This window comes from Equus caballus, chromosome 14 (genome assembly GCF_041296265.1).
Source record: "Equus caballus isolate H_3958 breed thoroughbred chromosome 14, TB-T2T, whole genome shotgun sequence".
Lineage (NCBI taxonomy): Eukaryota > Metazoa > Chordata > Mammalia > Perissodactyla > Equidae > Equus > Equus caballus.
The window spans coordinates 58,548,966-58,568,468 of NC_091697.1; the positions used below are offsets into that span (position 1 = coordinate 58,548,966).

At 45.4% G+C, this 19,503-nt stretch overlaps 3 protein-coding genes across 30 annotated transcripts in view; 2 read left to right on the forward strand and 1 right to left on the reverse strand.

The window, feature by feature from the left end:
• The window catches only part of SEPTIN8 (septin 8), a 25,438-nt gene extending 17,688 nt beyond the window's left edge, over positions 1-7,750 (forward strand). For 6 of the 23 annotated variants that reach the window (XM_023617710.2, XM_070234353.1, XM_023617712.2 and 3 more), the window contains exon 10: positions 6,397-7,750. In XM_023617710.2, the coding sequence (XP_023473478.2) occupies positions 6,397-6,562 (166 nt within the window). In that variant the 3' untranslated portion in view covers positions 6,563-7,750. Of the gene's footprint in view, positions 1-917; positions 3,754-6,396 lie in introns of those variants that run through there. The other 17 variants (XM_070234358.1, XM_070234360.1, XM_005599436.4 and 14 more) reach the window with 3 other exon arrangements.
• On the reverse strand, positions 4,510-10,908 carry CCNI2 (cyclin I family member 2). 3 transcript variants are annotated; one of them, XM_070234370.1, is made up of 6 exons: positions 10,140-10,908; positions 9,769-9,897; positions 9,123-9,197; positions 7,577-7,717; positions 6,382-6,612; positions 4,510-5,760 (listed from the first exon to the last, which is right to left on the reverse strand). In XM_070234370.1, the coding sequence occupies exons 1-2, from the start codon at positions 10,765-10,767 to the stop codon at positions 9,845-9,847; spliced, it is 681 nt and encodes a 226-aa protein (XP_070090471.1). In that variant the 5' UTR covers positions 10,768-10,908; the 3' UTR covers positions 4,510-5,760; positions 6,382-6,612; positions 7,577-7,717; positions 9,123-9,197; positions 9,769-9,844. The 3 variants fall into 3 exon arrangements, with proteins under 3 accessions (XP_070090471.1, XP_070090472.1, XP_070090473.1); XM_070234371.1 differs by lacking the exon at positions 9,123-9,197 and having other exon boundaries at positions 10,140-10,716; XM_070234372.1 differs by lacking the exons at positions 4,510-5,760; positions 6,382-6,612 and having other exon boundaries at positions 7,544-7,717; positions 10,723-10,892.
• A 4,969-nt stretch (positions 10,909-15,877) lies between these two features.
• KIF3A (kinesin family member 3A) overlaps positions 15,878-19,503 on the forward strand; it is a 46,502-nt gene continuing 42,876 nt past the window's right edge. For all 4 annotated transcript variants that reach the window (XM_001502905.7, XM_023617714.2, XM_003362821.5 and 1 more), the window contains exons 1-2: positions 15,878-16,115; positions 18,667-18,940. In XM_001502905.7, coding sequence (XP_001502955.3) covers positions 16,110-16,115; positions 18,667-18,940 — 280 coding nt within the window. In that variant the 5' untranslated portion in view covers positions 15,878-16,109. The remainder of the gene's footprint in view (positions 16,116-18,666; positions 18,941-19,503) is intronic.

Sequence of the window (19,503 nt, forward strand, 5' to 3'; positions counted from 1 at the left end):
GCCCCATACTCTCCTCAACCATGTGAATTGTGCTCTGCTTTGCATTTGCTTCCAGCTCTGGTCCATGTCCAGCTCTTGGAGTGGTGAGCCTGGGGGTTTTGTGGATTGGAACCTGTGTGGTTTTCAAGCTAGTGGCCCAGAAATCTGGTTTCTCCTGGAAGACCTGGGGTACGCAGGTCTTTGACCTAGGTGTTAGTACCCAAAGTGGCTTTGTCTTGCTTCCTGCCAGCTTGTCCCAGGCCATCTTGTTAAAGAGGAGGCAGGCAGAGTTCCCTAGGAAATAAGCTAGGAGAAACCACTCGGAAACTGAAGACAAGGACCTGTGGCCAGGTCAGGTCTGAGGGCCAGTGCGGGAGGTTCAGGCTGGCTACAGGGGCACCAACACAGCTCTCAGGGTGGAAGCTCATCACTGGGTCTGGTCTTCCTGCTTTTCCCATGTGCCCTGGGCTTAGAAAACAGGTCTTTTCTGTTTGCTGGACATGCTAGAAAGCTTCAGTCAGTTTGGCCTCTGGGAGAGACTGCTCCTTTCCCGCTGGCCTTACGGAGGCTGGGAGTGGGGTAGGTGGGGTGGCTGGGAGCACCCCTTCCTCCTGCCCTGGTCAGGGGAATGGGGTGAGTCGGGAGTGCATTTGGGGGGTGTTGTTTTTCATGACCATTTAGTTGAATGGGTTTGATTGGCTGTACTTATTCTGCAAATTTCGGTCCTATGTTGTAAAATTACTTCCCAATCAGATCTAGACCCTCAGCCTGGGACACCACAACTGAAGCGAATTCTCTGCTTTGCTTGTCACAAATGCCAAACTGACTGCCCTTTCCCAATGTCCATCTTGCTGTCTATTGCTTCCGTTTGATTTGGTCGTCTGCGTACCTTTTAATGTGTCTGTTTTTGTTTTGTTTGTTTTATTTTTATTTTTCAGTTAACGCACGCACAGACTTACATGTCAAGAGCGGACTTTAGACTTTCATGTGTTAAGTTGCTTGAGTTACATCTTGTGACCCTTCTCCCATAACATGGTGTGAGGACGGACTGGGAGCCGGTACAGACTCCAGTGTTTACAGCCATGCTTTTTCCCCCACCCCCACCCCCAGGCTGCCTGGGGCCTGGCGGGCCACCCCTCTCTATGCAAACGTGTCAAAGCCATGAATGCTGGAATCCAAAACTGACGAGGTTTATTTTTTTCAGAGCCAGTGGCTGGTCTTCCATTTACAGTGTCACTATTCCTTGACGGAGCAGTTATGTGCCGCTCTAGCGAAGGCCCCAGCCGCGATGCTCGGCCTAATTGTTCAGCGTCAAGATGGGGACTCACGCGGTGCCCTAGGTGCGGCCGCGTGGTCTGGTATACATGCTGCAAAATTCGCCCGATTCCCCTTCATTTTAATTTTTCTAACCTAGAGCTTAATTTCAATAATAACTTTTAAAACACTTCTAAATTTTTATTTTGGCACGAGTGTAAAGACAAATAATATCCTCTCCCATTATTTTCATAAGTAACACAGATTCCCTGATTTTTAAAAACTAAAAATATCTCTAAACCTTTCTTATGTATAAAGTATCCCTATAATACATAGGGAGAGGTGGGTAATAAACATCCTGTAATGACAGTGTTTGGAATTTATTTACGGATGAAAGTGGAATGTGAACAAGGCCACGTCCAGTGTTTTCACTGTGAATGTAAATGGAACAGCAGCCCAAAGCCGTTGTCTGTGTGCCCCAGAGGTGCTACCTGTAAACAGGGACCAACTCCACTTGTGTGTGTTAAGTGTTTGACTCCAACTAAGACCGCAAACCAATCCTGCAAATCCCAAGTGCACAGAGTACTCAGCTGAGGAAAGGTTCTTATCTCAAGGTCATTGTGTCCTTTTTCCTGGCAGAGTCACAGGGCAAAGAGATGACGGTGTCTGGTTATGTGGACAATTTAAGAAAACCTACCAGCAAAGGAGCTTTTCCCCTTCAGCTGCATTCTTAAGGGGAACATTTTAAGAAAGTACTAGCAGTGTTGATTCTTCTGTTCCTGTTGGTTTGCAAGCCATTGAGAGTATCAGGGATGAAAATATCGCCTGATGAAATGGGAAATGAATAGATGAAAGGAAGGATTTCATTTAATGTTGATGAAGCACTGTGCAGGGTACAGGCCACCAGAGTAATGTGAGCACCCTCAGGGAGCTCACGGTCCCGTGCACTCCCTATTAGAAGCCTTAGGAAGCTGCGCTGATATATTACTGGATCAGTAGTTTGTTTTTTGTGTCCTTCATCATGTCCCCATTTCCCCCTTTCTGCCTTGGCCTGTTTTTTGATTTCCAGGACCAAGTCCTGCTTCCTTCCGCCCTTCTGAGATGGTGTTCCATTCAGAGTGGGGTGGAGGGGTAAGCTTTGTGTGTCTACCAAGGCAGGGGCAGAAAAAGGCAAGCTTTTTGTCCTCGCCAGGAGCAGAGCACCTTTTACTGATGCTCAAAGAGAAAATTCTCCAAGGGTTATGCTATGACCAGGGATGGATACAGATTTTGAGAGGCTGGAAGCTTGAACTCTTTGATAAGCCTTCTTCAAGCAAAAGAAAATGAATATAAAATTAGGTACAGGGCCTTGGAAGGGGCCCTGGCGATTAAGCTTCATTAGCTTCACAGTAAATCCACCTCTGGTTGTGACTGATCACTGATCCTCCAGTATGGGCATCCAGAAAGGTAACTCAGCATATCTAAGGCACATGTGGACTATGAGTGTCTTGTCTTTAGGGTAATTATGTGTCTGAAAATTTATTCAATTGGGTCAAAGTATGACCTTTAAGACAGCCTCTGTCAGCTAATGTATTTTTGAAGATGAGGCTCAATGACCCAGCGGGTTCACTGGTTAATTAAAAAATGAGGACTCCTGGTTCATAGGCCCATCTGGGGACTCTGGAATGGGCAGATTCTGCCACTTGTCCACTGCAGCCTGTGGGCTGCATCCCGGGCATCCTGAAAGGCCAGAATTGTGGCTGGTTACCTGCCTGAGGGCCCATGCATGGCTTCCCAGCGTCTCTGGGGAGACCTGTCATTGTCGCATTTTCTGGGGTCTGAGCTGCCTCCACAGGTCCCATCGGCTTTAGTGAGCCGCACTGCACTTCTTTCCCTGTGCTATTTGTATTTGGGATTTTGTCATCTTTAGCTGAGACCAAATGAACCCTTGATGCACAAGGTGAGCTTAAAACTTGCCATTCTTTAACAGGCTACCCCTCATGGATTGTGACTCCTGTCTGCAGGGTCTGATTTACCCCTCCTTTTCTTTCTCAGTATCATCTGTTGGCATTGTTAGGGCTGTCAGTAGGATCAAGTTGGCATTTACTATCATGTTTTTCATGAACCAAGTTGGTTTTGGGTAGAACCGCCATATAATTTATTGTCCAAACTGAGACTTTTCAGAGTGAGATGCTGTTAATAATTATGCCAAATCAACAGGCATAAGCCAGAACTGTCTCAGGCAAACCAGGTTGTACGGTCACCCTAGTTATGGGTAAGCTGAGTCTGCGTGGTTTGTAATTGTGCAGACTGACTGCATATGTGTTTGTGTATGTCTGTGTGTGGGTTCCTGTTAAGCGGGGCTCTTATTACTGGATTAGAGGCCCAATGGAAGTGTGGCTTGCTAGTCTGTTACGTTAACATGCTTTTCTAAAACTGCTTCACTTGTTAATTCATTTACTCCTTCATTCATTGACTGTTTTTGTTCCTTTCCATTCACTTTGTACTTATTTTTTTCATTAAATTTTGCATTTATTTTGAGTTTTTGTGGTGTCTTTTTTGGGCAGTAGCTTTTCTGATTTAACAAGTTTCCTAGCTTATTAATCTGCTACAGCTGTGTTAAAATACGGCTTGTCTTTTCTGTGAATTTTGTGAGGTTGATCAGCTTCTATGGGAATTTTATGTTTGAATAATGAATCCGGCTATGGGCATCTGCAAAAGGCTCTTGAACGGGTGTGGGATGGAGGAAAGAGTCATAGTTAGGAAAGAGAAGATGCTTGAACAATGTAAAAAAAATTTTTTTAACTCACAAGTGGTACTTTGGGAATACAGAAGTTTGCTTCCTCAAAGAAGAGTTATATTTATAGAAAGAGCAACAAGGCTGTCTCTTACCCCAATGCTGGGGCTCACATGTCTACCTTCACCTTTCTCCAAGAGATTGAGTGTTGGATTAGCTCTGGGGACCCAGGTTACATCCAGAGCTACCTGGTTAGGAGATTTAGATACCTCCCAGCAGTGTCCCCCGAAGTCACAGACAGCCTGAGCTGGTATGGCGCCTCAAGATGACCCCCACCCCACCCACTAGTGTACACAGAGGAAGGAAGGAGGCAGAAAGCAGTCGTGGCCACTGGTGGGAGCTGTGGCCATGAGCAGCGTGCTGCCCCTTAGCACCTCCATCTGTGGCGGACTAGAGGACAGTTACTGACAGGACTCAGGAGATGGTGTTCCAAGTATACTTGACTCTAGCAAGTCTAAATGCATGGCATCCGATACAGGTAACATATGACTGAGACAGGGTTGAAAGGAATTAAAGTTTATTTTTACAAAAGCTCCAACAAGCAAATTTATGTCAAGGAAAGATAGTGATGTGCATTGACTACAGTACAGACACTATTATAGTATATCTGGTCCTTGACCACTTTGCACCTAGTAGCAGATCACATTTCCCCTAGCATTTACAAAAAACTGTTCACAGTGGAAAGACTTCACAAACCTCCTCTAAATGTGTGGCTCAGTCATTCATATCCCCAACACTACTTACACAGCTCCAGCTGGCATCTCTGCCAGCTGGACTCCACTGCTTAGAGAATGGCTCTATAGTGTCACAGCCTCAGAGAGGCAGCTGGCTTCTCCCTCACAACCATGCTAGTAACCTCCTCCTGGCAGCGCAGCGGTTGGAGCAGGCTCGCCCCCAAAACCTGCTCATCTCAACGGAAAGATCTCAGAGCTATGCCTCCCCATCACAGGGGTCACTTTTAATACCATTCTTTAGCATAAAAATTCTACTAGTTAAACTAATAAACTGCTTAGAGTAACAGAGGAAAAATATGCTTAAAGCTTGATCAAGTTACTGTACATTAAACAAAGCATACTTTATAATCCAGTCCTTGTGAAGAGAAGGCATAGGTCACGGCCAAGTCAGGGTAAATGTATCTGGCGAGACGGTTCCACTTCTGCAGTGGCAGGCAGGGTAGTTCGGACTTGAAGTGCTGCACATGTCCTTGGTATAAGTCTGGGAAGTTGGAAGGACCTGGCCAGCTCTGGTGGGTGGAGCAGCATGAACTGGTCAGTCAGAACCAGCCTGCTCCTTGGGCCCTGATCAAGGTGCACCTCTGGCCTCATACTGCAGCTCTCTTAGAGCCCTTGCTGGGGAAAGGAAGGAAACCCAAGCTGCAGTATGAGCATTCATTCATTCCCCCTGGTTTCAGGCCCAGGGGAGAGAGGGAGGCACGGTTGTGATCTGTCAGACTACCCATCCCTCTAGTGACTCCGACCTGCCTTTTTCCCCCTTATTGTCTAAGGACCCAGGAACTTTTTCTCAGTTGTTCTTCCAGGGCCTTCCTCCTTTCTTGTTACAGGATCCATAAAGCCTAGAATTTAGAGCAGTTCAAGCAAGGAGGGGTTGCTATTATGCTCTAAAGGGCACAAGGGTAGGGGCACGGAGGCTGGCAGGTGAAACAGAAAGTTGTCTGTGCAGGAGGATGACTAAAAAGTTCTCAGCTGGTGCTTTACAAGGTCCATGCAGCATCTCAACTGCTCAATACTGATCTGTAATTAAAACAGGAGTGGTCAGCCTTGAAGCAGAACCATTTTAAATCCTAAGGAATGAGCAACTGAGTGTCAAAATGTTAGCACAGAGCAATTTCAGGAAGGTCCAACCACCCAACTTAAGAGCATTAACTCCACCATCTCAGGGACATCTATCTCCAAGCTCAGTAAAACTGTCATTAATTGGCCTAACTATGCATTCCATTCTACCCCATCCATCTTGAGGGATTCTGAAACCCCCAGTGCCTGGTACCATACACTCAGATAGAGGGTGAAGTGTCTGAAATTTACACTCCTCAATATTAAGCTCAGAGTTGCTTTCTCCTGAGCTGGACATGACCCCCCCCCCCCCCCCCATCCTCTTGGCTATAAGGGCTGCCACAGAGAAATCTACCACAATTGTCCAGTGAAGGGAACATGTGTACCATACTGAAGTCCAGAGGTCATGCCAGGTGTGGAAAACCTAGCCCTTGGGTAGACTCTTCATAGAGTCATTATGGCCAGAGCATCTTCTGGAGCCCACTAGGGCCAGTAAGGGCCATGGGTACCCATTTGGGGGCAGACTGCATCAGCTAAAGGGGCAAAACTGAGAGCCTGGTCTGGGGCAAAGTTGATGTCTACCTGTGCTTTCTTTAGCAGATCAGATATAGGAGTCCACCAGTCGGGCATGAGCCTCTCCAGCTCTAAGGTGATGATGACCAAAGCCAGTGTGGAGCCCTTGAACTGCAGCAGCTGGTGGCCCGCCATACAGTGCTGCAGCTGCCTGGTCAGGGACGCGACGTGGAGGGAAGGATTCCTCTGAGGCAGCAGCTCCACCACGTGGGGCCAGCCCAGGACCACCAGGGCGTGGAACTGGAGACCGTGGTTTTTAATGTTAGAACAGAAAACCCCATACTTTTCATATATCAATGACCAAAAGTGCAAACAATTTCAAATTCCATCAGGGAACATCGAATGTTGCCCAGCCCTTTTCATTCCCATCCATGGCCCTACAAGGGGCTTGAGGCTTAACGCCCTTTCTATGGCCAAGCTGAGCTTCAACCCTGGAGAGAAAAGACAGTCTGCTTTGTGACATGATCACATTATGAGCCTAACGTACTTAGATGACAATGTTTCAATTTTCTGAGAAAAAGCAGCATACTATTCAAGATTAAGGTAGCAGGAAAGTTACTTGTATCTGTTTGACAGGAGAAGAAACTCTGTAACTTGGCAACAGTGTCCAGTTTTCCTAATGAAACAGTCCTTAGTGATTTAATCTCCATGCTTCATAACAAACCAAAACTCCATGACATTTCCACATTGCATAATTTTGCCTTACTAACAGAATCATATCCTTAAGGATGACCATCATTCCCTAACTAAAACAAATACAAACTAATATGATATTTTTTAAGTGCCAGATCAATATGGTCTAAAGCCTCAATAAGGATTGTGTGTAGGTAAATAAAGACAGCTAAGTGAATGTGTGTAAAGTGTAGCAAAAACAGAGAGCTTTTTATGTACAGTATTCATAGAATGGAAAGTTAAATATTTTTGCAGTGTGTATTTAAAAGAGAAACTTAGCACAATAGTGCCGTCTAAAAATTTTTGTAAAGTTAATTTAATGTCCTTTAGAAGTGGGAGTCTGGTGGAACTATGTTGGATCTAAGATACATTTTTACTCTTCCATATGTCGTGAGCCTTGTGGGTCACCTCACTGTGGTGCATGTGCAAGAAGGACGTGTGCACGCCTGTGCTTTGCCGTCCTATGTTGTAAACAGCTGTTCCAAAGGCACAAATGAGTCTAGGATAGACTCTGCAAACTCCTCATACTTACTATGGTCAAGAAGTCCAGTGGCGTCCCGATATAGAGGTCCCAGTGCAGTTTGTCCAAAATAGCCAGCTCCATCCTCAGCAGCTCATTCGGGGTATAGCCAGAGCCATAGTGCTTTATGAAGTCTTTTATGCGTGGAATTAACTGTAAAAAGAAAATAAAGAGGCCAAAGCCCTATATCATGTCATGGTAGCTTTTGTTTTCTTATCCATGGGGACTGGGCATCCATGACCCTGGTAGAGTTGTCTTCCAGAAAATGCTTCTATAAGAAAATGCAAACCAGATCTTGGCTATCTGTTAAGTCGCCAGGTAGTTGTGACAATGTCTAGTGAATGTCACATGGTCACCCTCTGCAGACAGTTCTTCATCCCCAACTGCTCCAGCTTGTACCCAAAGGTGCTTTGGAGGCTGGGGCTGTGCCATCTCCCCCATTCATCTAGAAGAACTCACCTAAAGCTTTCCAGGGGCTGTGGGCTCTACTCATTTCTGTTCCCCATCCCTATCATGATTAAGTATCGTAGAGAGAAAAAGTATGCCTTTGAGCTTCCTGTCTGCACCAGACAGGCTCACTGATAAAACCTCCCATGGTTTTGGCAACACCATAGCTGCAAACACATTCCCTTCAACCTTGATCGAAAGCAGGTCAGTTCTGGAAAAACTATGACTTTTCCCCAGAAGAACTAATAAGGCTTGTCAAGTACCAAGTGCATTAAAGACTTGGTGATACTTTTTAAGATTATCCAAAATATTACTATAACCTCTAGAAATACTTGATTTTTAGTTGGATATAAGCAACTTTTGGGGGGCACAAATTATATTCTAATAAACAAAAATTAAAAGCATTTTTATTGAAACTGGACACACAAGCAACTTTTTCTGCCTCCTTGGACCTTGAGATCAGTCAAGGGAGACCCTGTGAAAATGGCAGTGGTTCCATTATCCCCAAAGGGGAGAGGTCAGAAGGAGGGAGTTAGGTCTGGGAAGGGTATTGGGAGAGGATCTTCTCCCAAACAGAAGCCACAGTGACACTGAGAAGTTCAAGCAAGCCTGACACACTTATGGGGGCTTCTCCTCACTCGCTGCACATGGCCTTCCTGCTGCTCTCAGAGAAGGGTCTCGGAGTCCCAGAGGACCGTTTCATTGACACAGCCAAGTCCTTAATCCTCAAGCAGCTTTCTTAGATGTCATTTCTAGGGGTGGACGTTAGGCCACGTGATTTGGGAGGCCTTTTTCCTAGTTCAACAGCAGATGCCTCTGCTTAGTGGGAGGTGGCATCTGGCATCAACCAGTGAGGCAAGATATATCTGCCAGGAGGTCAGGCCTCTAGGTTTGCTGGGTCAGGGGAATTCACTGTTCCAATTCCCCACTTGTAGGGTGCCAGAGTCTGACAAGCCTAAGGAAGGGACAGTAGAGATTCTGGGAAGCTGGTGACTTTTCCCAAATGCCCACCATTCTCGAGGGCACAGATTTTTTCAGGAAACTTGAGTGCTCCAGTGTTATACCCCTATATCTCAAAAGCAGCCCCAAGTGGACCTCCAGGGATGCATACCTCCTCTTCTTCGTTAAATTTTACAGCAAGTCTCAAGGAAGTAATTGTGACACATTGGAGTAACCTCTCCTTTACCTGTAGTATGGAACAAACACATCTGAGCCAGATACGAATGCTAGAAACAAATTGTAAAGCAACTGTGTTTTTTTCCTCTAAGAAATTGTCTTTTTTTAAAAAGACCTGATTCTATTCCTCCACAAGAAAGTTAGTGCCATTTTTAGATTTGACCAGTGAAAACGCGCCTGATTTCAGAACTACAGATGACTAGTCAGTAGTCTTTAATTAGAGGACTGACTGGAGGTGGGAAATATGGCACCTTCTCAGGGAATACACAGTCCCATCCTGGCCTCAGGCCTCACTGCACAGGCCCAGACAAGCATACCCTACCTCATCACACAGGCAGTCCTTGCCCAACTAGGTCCTCTCATGCTCCCTAAGTCCACCTCTGATGGCCACAGACACTGAGCCAGATAGACACCACGGTAGGATGTGGAGAGGTTCCAATTTCAGTCCTACCGCTTCAAGCAAGTTAGTTTATGCACCTCCATTTGAGCATCGCAGGTGGCTCCCCTCTCAGGCAGCAATGGGGAACAGAGGTCAGTTTCCTCTCCCATCATCTTTCATCATCCCTCAGAGGCCTCCCTACCTTTACTGAAGCCAGGAGGCGGCTGAAGATAGTGAGAGCCAGGTTAAAAGTGGACTGAGAGAAGTGAAAGATGTTCTTAAGCCTCAGGAGCTGCAACACGACTTCCTGGAAGGCGTCGCAGATCTCGACCTGGAAAGAGGGAGTAGGGGAAGGCAGGGAAAGCCGTTGGTGGCTAGTCTTGGTCTACCAGTGGCAGGAGCCATCTGCTTAAGGTGACCAGAGGGGCTGTGAGTAGCCCCTTCACCTTAAATCGTGGTGGGATTAAGTGTTGCCCGGCGGGTCACGGATCACCCCCTCCTCTCCGCCTCGCCCCCGCCCCTGGTTCTAAGCAGAGTCCCCAACTCAAACAGGCCCTCTTCCGAAGCACCTACCAGAAAGGCACCCTGACAGTGAGAGACGCCAGCGAATCCCGCCTCGTGCCTCGTGCGGGGGTCGCACCTGGAGAAGGTCCCGGGCTCCAGGGTGCGGCTCACCTGAGCGCGGGTGCAGGTGGAGCCCGGCCGCGTCCCGTGCACGCGTGAGGAGGGGGATGAGGGTGCTCCCGGAGGGCCCCGCCGCGGGGACTGGTACCTGGGGTGTGCCGGCCCGCCACAGGCGCGCCTCGCGGCCCAGAGCCAGTTTCAGGTGGGTGACCAGCCGGCGCTCGTCCAGGAGGCCTCCCCAGTCGCACGGCACCGGCCGGCCTTCAGCCCCGAAGAGCAGCGGCGGCGGCGGCGGCGGCGGCCGCGGGGGCTGCGGACCCTGAGCCGCGTCGGGCGCGGGGCCTGCCGCTCGCGGAGCCTGCGCCGCCCCCTGCCCGGGTCCTCCCGGGGACGGCGCAGGGAGCCCGGCCGCTCCGGGGTGGCACGCCTCCGGGAAGCTTCTCCGGGTCGCCGCGGGGAGACAGACGTTCCACCGAGGCGGCCGGAGAAGAAAGCAAAGGGCCATGTCGTCTGGACGCCGGACGGATCTTACCTCCGAGGCTGCCGGCTGCTGCGGGGGCCGTGCGCCCGAGTCCATGGCGAGAGCGAGCTCCAAGGTCTGGGTCCCAGCTTCGGCCGCTTTTTATAACCCAGCGCCCGGGACTCCAGGCTGGGGCCGCACCGGGCGGGGCCGGCTCGGCGGCCCACCCCCAGCCGTTGCCAGGGAGCTGCCCCCGGCGCGCGGGCCGCCCCTGCTTGACGCTTGCTCCTCTGGTGGGGGGTCCCCGACCTGGAGCGCGGCGGGGCAGAGCGGGCGCAGCCGGTGAGAGTACCCTCCCTCCTACCCCCACTGCCGCCCACTCAGCGCCTCTTCCTTGCCCGAAGCCCGCGCCCCGTGCACAGAGAGTCCCCAGCCTGGGATGGGGCAGCTGGTGACCACGCCAGCCCTGGAGAAGGACACCCGGCACAGACCCTGCCTCCTAACTCACAGTACATATTTGCGGGACACAAAACCAGGTAGAGAGTCCTCAAAGTGGGCTCCTCAGTCGGATAGGCTTGGGATGGAATTCCTGACTTGCTGTGTGATCTCGAGTATGTGACTTAACCTCTCTGAGACTCGGTTACTTCTTCTCTAAAACAGTGATATCTCCCTCACAAAATAGTTCATTCATGCATGCATTTATCCATTCAGCAGTTGTTTATTGAGGCCTATGATGTGTTAGGCGCCAGGACATAACAGTGAGTAAAATAGACGTGGAACTTACATTCTAGTCAGGAAAGACAGACAATAAACATGAGTAGAAGATATGGAAACCCCAGCAATTCCACTCCTACGTATATGCTGGACAGAAATGCATATGAGTGCACCGAAAGACACCTGCATAATGTTCAGAGCAGCACTATTTGTAATAGCCGCAAACATCTATCAACAGCTGAATGGGACAAAGAAATTGTGGTATATTCACACAGTGGAATATTACACTACATTGAAAAAGAATGAACTACTGCTATACCTAACAAGGAAGAATCTTACAAACATAATATGGAATGTAAGGAGACAGATACAGAAGAGTTCATATTGTATGATTCCAGTTATGTAAAGCATAAAAACAAGAAAAACAAATCTATAATGTTAGAGTCAAGATAGTGGTTACTCTTGGGGGGCAGTGGGTAGTGACCGGGAAGGCACACAAGGAGCGTCTTGTGACTGGTAATGTTCTGTTTCTTGATCTAGATGCTGTTACACAAGTGTGTTCACCTTGTGAAAACTGATGAAGCTGCACATTTATGACTTGTGCACTTTTCCTTATGTGAGATATACTTCACTAAAATTTTACATTACATTAAAATATATGGGAATATCAGAAGGAGAACAGATAAAGGAACAGGAGAAATATTTGAAGTGATAATGACTAAGAATTACCCCAAGTAATATCAGACACCAAACCACAGACCCAGGAAGCTCAGAGAACAGCAAGTAGGATAAATGCCAAAAAACTCCCCTAGGCATATCATATTCAAACTACAGAAAATCAAAAATAAAGAAAAAATCTTGAAGGAAGCCAGTCAGGGGGAAAGCCCTTACTTACAGAGGAGTTAAGAATTACATGGGACTTCTCTTCAGAGATCATGCAAGCAAGAGGAGAGTGGAGTGAAATATTTAAAGTGTTGAGAGAAAAAACCACCAACCTAGAATTCTGTATCCAATGAACTTATCTTTCAAAAGTGACAAAGAAATAAAGACCTTGTATATAGAAAATCCTAAGAATCCACTAAAAAACTACTAGAAGTAATAAACAAGTTCTTGAAAGTTGCAGAGTAGAAGATCAATGTACTACAAAAATCTGTTTTATTTCTATACACTACCAATGAACAATCTCAAAATGAAATTGAGGAAAAAATTCTATTTCAATAGCATAAAAAGAAGAAAATATTTAAGAATATAATCAAGGATGTGCAATACTTATATGTTGAAAACTACAAAACGTCACTAAAAGAAATCAGAGGAGACCTAAATAAATAGAAAGACATTCTGTGTTTGTGGATTGGAAGACTTAACTTGTTAAAATGGCAATATTTCCTCAATTGATCTATAGAGTCAACATAATCCCTATTAAGTTTCTGGCTGCCTTTTTGCAGAAATTGACAAGGTGTTTCTAAAATTCCTGTGGAAATGCAAGAGATTGAGGATGGCCAAAACAATCTTGAAAAAGCAGAACAAAGACAGAGGCCTTACACTGTCTGATTTCAAAACTTACTACAAGCCTATAGTAATCAAGACAGTGTAGTACTGGCATTAAGATAGACAAATAGATCAATGGAAGTGAATTGAGAGTCTAGGACTCAACCCTCACATGAATGATCAATTGATTTTTGACAAGGGTTCCTCGACAATACAGTGGAAGAAAGAATAGTCTTTTCAGCAAGTGGTAATGGGACAGGTGGATATTTCCAAGCAGAAGACTGAAGCTGGACCCCTATATCATACCATAAACAAAAATAACTCAAAATAGATCATAGACTTAAACGTAAGAGCTAAAACTATAAAACTCTTAAAAGAGTAAATCTTCATGACCTTGGGTTAGGAAATGGTTTCTTAGATATGCACCAAAAGTACAACAAAAGAAAAAAATATAGAAATTTGACTTGATCAAAATTTAAAACTTCAGAGCTTCAAAGGACACCATCCAGAAATGAAACAGATAACCCACAGAACAGAAGAAAATATATACATTTCATAGATCTGAAAAGGGACTTGTATTTAGAATATATAAAGAACTCTTTCAATTTAATGATGAAAAGATAAAATGGGCTTGACTTTTGAACAGACATTTGAATAGATTGAATAGGATTTGAATAGACATTTCTCCAAAGAAGATATTCAAATGTGTCAATAAGCACATGGAAAGATTCAACATCATTAGTCATCAAGAAAGGGGAAATCAAAACCACAATGAGATGCTATTTTACATCAGTAGGATGACTATAATAGAAAAGACAAGACAATAGCAAGTATTGGGGGGGGACAGGGAGAATTGGAAACCTCATACATTGCTGGTGGGAATGTAATACCTCTTACATTGCTGGTGGTGCAGCCACTGTAGAAAACCGTTTGGCAGTTCCTCAAAATGTTAAACTTTAGACTTACCAAATGACCCAGCAATTCCATTTGTAGGCATATACCCAAGAGAAATGAAACATGTTCACACAAAAACTTGTAGCAGCATTATTCATAATAGCCAAAAAGTAGAAACTACCCATATGTCCGTCAACTGACAGATGGATAAAAATGTGGTATAGCCATACAATGGAATATTATTCAGCCATAAAAAGTAAGGAATTACTGATATATGCTTCAATAGGGATAAAGTTTGAAAACATCAAAGTGACAGAAGTCATTCACATATATGTGAACAAAAGCCCACATATTATATAATTCTATCTATAGGAAATGTTCAGAATAGGCAAATCTGTAGAGACAGAAAGTAGATTGGTGGTTACCTAGGGCTGGGATGTTGGTGGGAGGAGCATGGGGGAGTGACTGCTATGAGTACAGAGTTTCTTTTTGGGGTGACGAAAATGTTTAAAATTGATTGGGGTTATGGTTGCACAACTCTGTGTATATAGCAAAAACATTAAATTGTACAATTAAGTTGGTGAGTTATATGATATGTGATCATATCTCAATAAAGCTGTGTATATGTATATATGTACTATATATCATATATATGGTATATCGGATGATGATAGAACTATGGAGAAATATAAACTATGGAAGGAAGATAAGAAGAGTGGGACTGAAGTTTGGAGTTTTAAATAGGGAGCTCATGGTAGGGCTCACTGAGAAGGTGATGTGTGAACAAAGACATTCTGAAGGAAGCGAGGGAGTCAGGTGGATGTCTAAGGGGAGAGTTTTCCAAGGCCAGGGTTTGAATGTGGGCTTTGTCACTGCCCATATGTCTGACGTTGGGCAAGTTACTTAAAACCCCTGTGCCTCAGTTTCATTCTCTGTAAAATAATTATTCCTATTTTGTATTAAAATGACTAATACTACCTATTTCAAAAGGTTATTATCTAGATTAAATTAGTAATAAAAGAATGTAAAGCACTTAGAATGGTACACTGGCACTAAGTAAAATGCTTTATAGTTATTTTTATTAGCTCCTCCTGCAACGCAAAAGCCCTTGCATTCCATCCATTTGGTTCCATCCAGATGGAACCATACCTGGAATGTCGGATAAATCAAGAAGGCCAGGTGGGGCTGGTGCAGAATAATGCAAGACAGAAGATTGCAGGACATGGAGAGAAGGCTTGTGATGTTTACTCAGTGAGGTGGGAAATCATTGGCAGGTTTTGAAAAGAGAAAATACACTATTCAATTCACGTTTTAACACCATCACTCTGGCTCCTGTATTGAAAATAGACTAAGGGGAGAAGGATGCACACAAGGAAACCAGTTCTGAGCTGTTGTAGTAAAGCAGGTGAGAGATGGTGGTGGTGATAAGTGGTCAGATTCTGGTTCTACTCTGAAGATAGAGATAAGCTCTATTGAAAGATTGGATATTGGGTATGAGAGAAAGAGACTGTGGTTTTGAGCTGAACAATGATTAGAATTCAGCTTACATTTATTGTGATGAAGGAAGTATAAGAGGGCCCCCCCCCTTTTGACGTTTGGCGGTGGGGGGTGGGTACTAGTGGCGGGGAATCAACATTTCAGTTTTGGACACGATAAACTTGAAATGCCTATTACACATCCAAACAGAGTGTGTTCAGGGGGGAGGTTCGGACAGGAAAGAGGATAGGGCATTCGTTCTTTCACAAATATTTCTAGAAAATCTGCGCTGTACCAGGTGCTATTCTAGGTCCAATTCTAGGCTCTGGAGACACTGGTGAGAAGACCGACAAAGCCCTCACAACATCACCTTCCATTGGTGAGACACTCAGAAACAAGACAGCAATCAAGCGCAGTAACGTATGTAAAATCTTTAGCTCTCCATATGGGACACGATGTGCAATTGCTGTCGTTTTTAATATTCGGAGTACATACTGCAAGCGCCAGAAGATACGCCTTGCGATGTACGAGCGTCACGTCCTCCAAACCGGCGGCAGTCAAGCATCCCCGCCCCAATGCGGGCCAGATTTCTGGCGCAGCGGAACGACAGCATTGCGCAGGCGCGCCTCCGTCTGGCGTCCTAGGAGACGAACTCGGAAAGCCTTGGCGCAGGCGTAATTCAGGAGGCCGAGGAAGCTTGGGGCAGGGGACGAGGCGGGGCGAGTTCGCAGTGCGCCTGCGCACAGCGCGCTCTCGCCCGAGGAGCCGCAGTCTCGAGAGCGCCGAGGAGGTGTTTCAGAAACCTCTGGCCAGCCTCCCCCGCGAGCCCGGCGTCGTAGGACTGCGCCCAGGGTGGGGACGTCCGCCGGGCACGGGAGGGAGCCACGATGCCGGTGAGGAGAGTCGCTCAGCCTCTGGGGTCCCTCCTCATCCCAGCGGCTTGGCCCAGGGGCGCGCCTGTTGCCATGGAGGCGCGGAGCAGGCGGGCTGCCGGGGTGGGGCGGGGCAGGGCCCGAAAGGTTGGGGAGCCTGGCGGGTGGGCCCGGGGCCCGCGGGGGTCCAGCTGGCCCTGGGAGGGGGCCCGGGGCGGGCCCTGCCGCCTTCTTCGCTGCTGCATCCCGCGGGGCCTGCACTGCTTGATATAAAGGCACTGTGCCAGAGGATGCGCTCTCGCTGCTAGCCCTGCCCGCAGAGTAGGGCGTCAGGGAGCGGCCGCGGAGGGTCGGCCCTGGGTGGGCCAAATTCAGTGGGGTCTCTGCGCCGCGGAGCCAAGCAAAGCGGGGGCTGCCTACCCCTACTCCAGGCCCCTGACTCGAGCTGTCATTCGTCTCGTGGCTTTTTAGCTTATGGTGCAGAATGTAACCCGTAGGTGTCTTTGTGTGTGAGGCGCCTCGTAGGATTTCACAGATTGCTATCGTGCACTTAATTAGAGGACCTCATAAGTCCATTATAGCGTTATGGAAAATACTTGAGCTGTGGCCGGTTGTTTACTGTTGCGAGGCCTCGGACAATTATTTAATCTTTCTGGGCCCTTAGTTCCCACGTAATTAAACTTTTCCTCATAGAATTGTTATCAGGATGAAATGAGGTAATACGCAAGAGACCTGAAGGACAGCGCTTGACATTGAGCATTAAATGCTCAATATTAGTTCCTTGTCGTTGCTTTCAAGTTATTTACCAATTCGTTCAATAAATATTGGGCACCAACCACATGTTAGGGACTGGAAATACAGTATTGGGCAAAACCAGTCAGGTTCTTGAATTTAGGAAGAGAGGAGCTTGCCTTCTTGGAAGGTGGTGAAAACAATACGTGTTTACAGAGACAAGACACTTAATATTAATGAATGAAATGAATGGGTGGTGTACAGTAGATAGAAGTAGATTCTGGTGAATTGTAAAGTGTTGTCATGTAGGAATGCTTGCCTACAGATGTCAGATCATCCATTTTTTCAAGAGAATCTAGAAATTGTCATTTTTGTGAGATTTCTCGAATTTTAGATTTTAGCAACTAATTCAAAAGATTTTTTAAATATTTTGAGTCTAAGAAAAGACATTTGTGGGCTGAATTCAGCCCCTTGACTACCTGTTTGCAATGTCTGATGTAGACAGGGAGAAAGGCAGACATTAATTAAATAAGAAACAAACAAAAGTAGAATCGCGATGGAATGTAGAAGAAGGAGAGCTAAGGTCCTTTCAGGGCCCATGCGTGCAAGGATTTGACCTAGTTAGGGAAGTCTTCCCAGATGAAGTGGCTGTTGAGCTGAGATCTGCAGGATAAGTGAAGACGAAAGTGAGGAATGTTCTAGGCAGAAGAAACAGGACATGGAAAGACCTGTGGTGAGAAGGAGCGTGGTGACAAGAAAAGGCCTAAAAGAAAGCCAGTGTGGCTGTGGCTAAGAAAGCCACACAGGGTAACTTGTGAAATAAGGCTTGAGAAGTAGACATGGGCCAGAGCCAGATCTTACAGACCACCTTAAGGATTTTGGTTTTTGTCCTAAGTTCTGTGGGAAACCATTGGAAAGTTTTGTGATAGATTTGTGTTGAAGCTGACTGCCTTGTAGAGGACAGACTGTAGGGGAACCTAATTAGATGCAGGAGTACAGTTGGACTCTCTCATAATCCAGGGTGTGATAACGGTGGTGAGACTAAGGTGGTGAAAGTAGATATGGAGAGAAGTGTACTGTATTGATATAATCAATTCCTTGTCAATGACAGTGGTGTATATTTATTTGTCTAATGCTTAGAAGAGTATCTGAAACAGTAGGAATTTAACAGGTATCTGTTCAGCTAAACTATTGAACTTCACTTCAGTAATAGGATTGTATTTTAATATAGATTCTTAATCATAAAATTTCAAAAATTGAAACTTTATGTATACAAATGTTCATAAGGTTAGAGTCATATTAAAACATTTTTCTCTGTCTGCCTTTGGACTTCGTTTTCTGTCTTTTATTTATTGTTGTCTTCTATAGAGAAGATAGACTATATATGGAAATATGATAAATATTTTACTAATGCATTATAGAAAATAAAACTAAAAGTTTCAGGAACGCAGGACCTATTACTATATTCTTGATTAAAGTTGTTAACCATGTTCGCATGTGTTTTCCTGCAGGCACCTCAGAGGAAGTCAGGGACTTCTGTGCGGAAAGACAGTCCATAATATACTGGTTCATTTTCTGCTTGAATAGCATTTACTATAAAGGAAAATTAGATTTCCTTTACCCTCATTTGTATTGTAAAAGAAGCTGTTTTCCTTTTCCTATCTCTTAAGCTTTTTCAATGTCTGTAAGATCGTTAATTGCATTTAACACATATTTATGGAGTGCTTAATATGTGCAGGGCACTGAGATGGCAAAGTAGCCTTCTTCAAATTTTGAATTTAATCTGTTGAAGGTAAAAGTAAATGTTCTTTTCGTTATTTGTAAATGTTTTCTCCACCAGATCAGTAAATCAGAGAAGCCGGAAAGCTGTGATAACGTGAAGGTGGTTGTTAGGTGCCGACCCCTCAATGAGAGAGAAAAATCAATGTGCTACAAACAGGCTGTCAGTGTGGATGAGATGAGGGGAACTATCACTGTACATAAGACTGATTCTTCCAACGAGCCTCCAAAGACATTTACTTTTGATACTGTTTTTGGACCAGAGAGCAAACAACTTGATGTTTATAACTTAACTGCAAGACCTATTATTGATTCTGTTCTTGAAGGCTATAATGGTGAGTACTTTGTATAGTTGCCTTTTTAAAAACAACTTTATCGAGGTATTATTAATACCCTACAAGTCCACCTATTGTAATTGTATAGTTTGATGAGCTGTAGTAAGTACATACAGTTGTGAAACCGTCACCACAATCCAGTTTTATCACCCCCCAAAGTTCCTTATGTCCATTTGCAGTCTCACCTCCAGGCAGCCATTGATGTGCTTTCTGTCTATAGTTTTTCCTTTCTTCGAAAGTTCATCATCGGATCATACACTGTCTCATCTCTCTTACCTGTTTTGTTTCACTTAGCATAGTGTTTTTGAGGGTCACCCATGTTGTTGCTTTTTGTTGCTGAGTTGTATTCCATTGTATGAATATACCACCTTTTATGATCTTTGATGGAAATCTGGATTGTTCCAGTTTTTTGGCTATTATAAATAATACTGCTATGAACATTCTTTTATAAGTATTTGTGCAGATATATTTTAAAGTTTCTCTTGGGTAAATCCCTAGGAGTGAAATTGCTGGGTCATATGATTAATATATGCTGGTCTTTTGAAGAAACTGCCAAACTGTTT

Coding starts and splice junctions, on each gene's coding strand:
- CCNI2 (XM_070234370.1), bottom strand. CDS start 10,767: ATGGACTCGGGCGCACGGCCCCCGCAGCAGCCGGCAGCCTCGGAGGTA. Junction 9,898..10,139: donor ACTGTCAGGGTGCCTTTCTG/GTAGGTGCTTCG, acceptor CCCTCTTTCCAG/GTCGAGATCTGCGACGCCTT.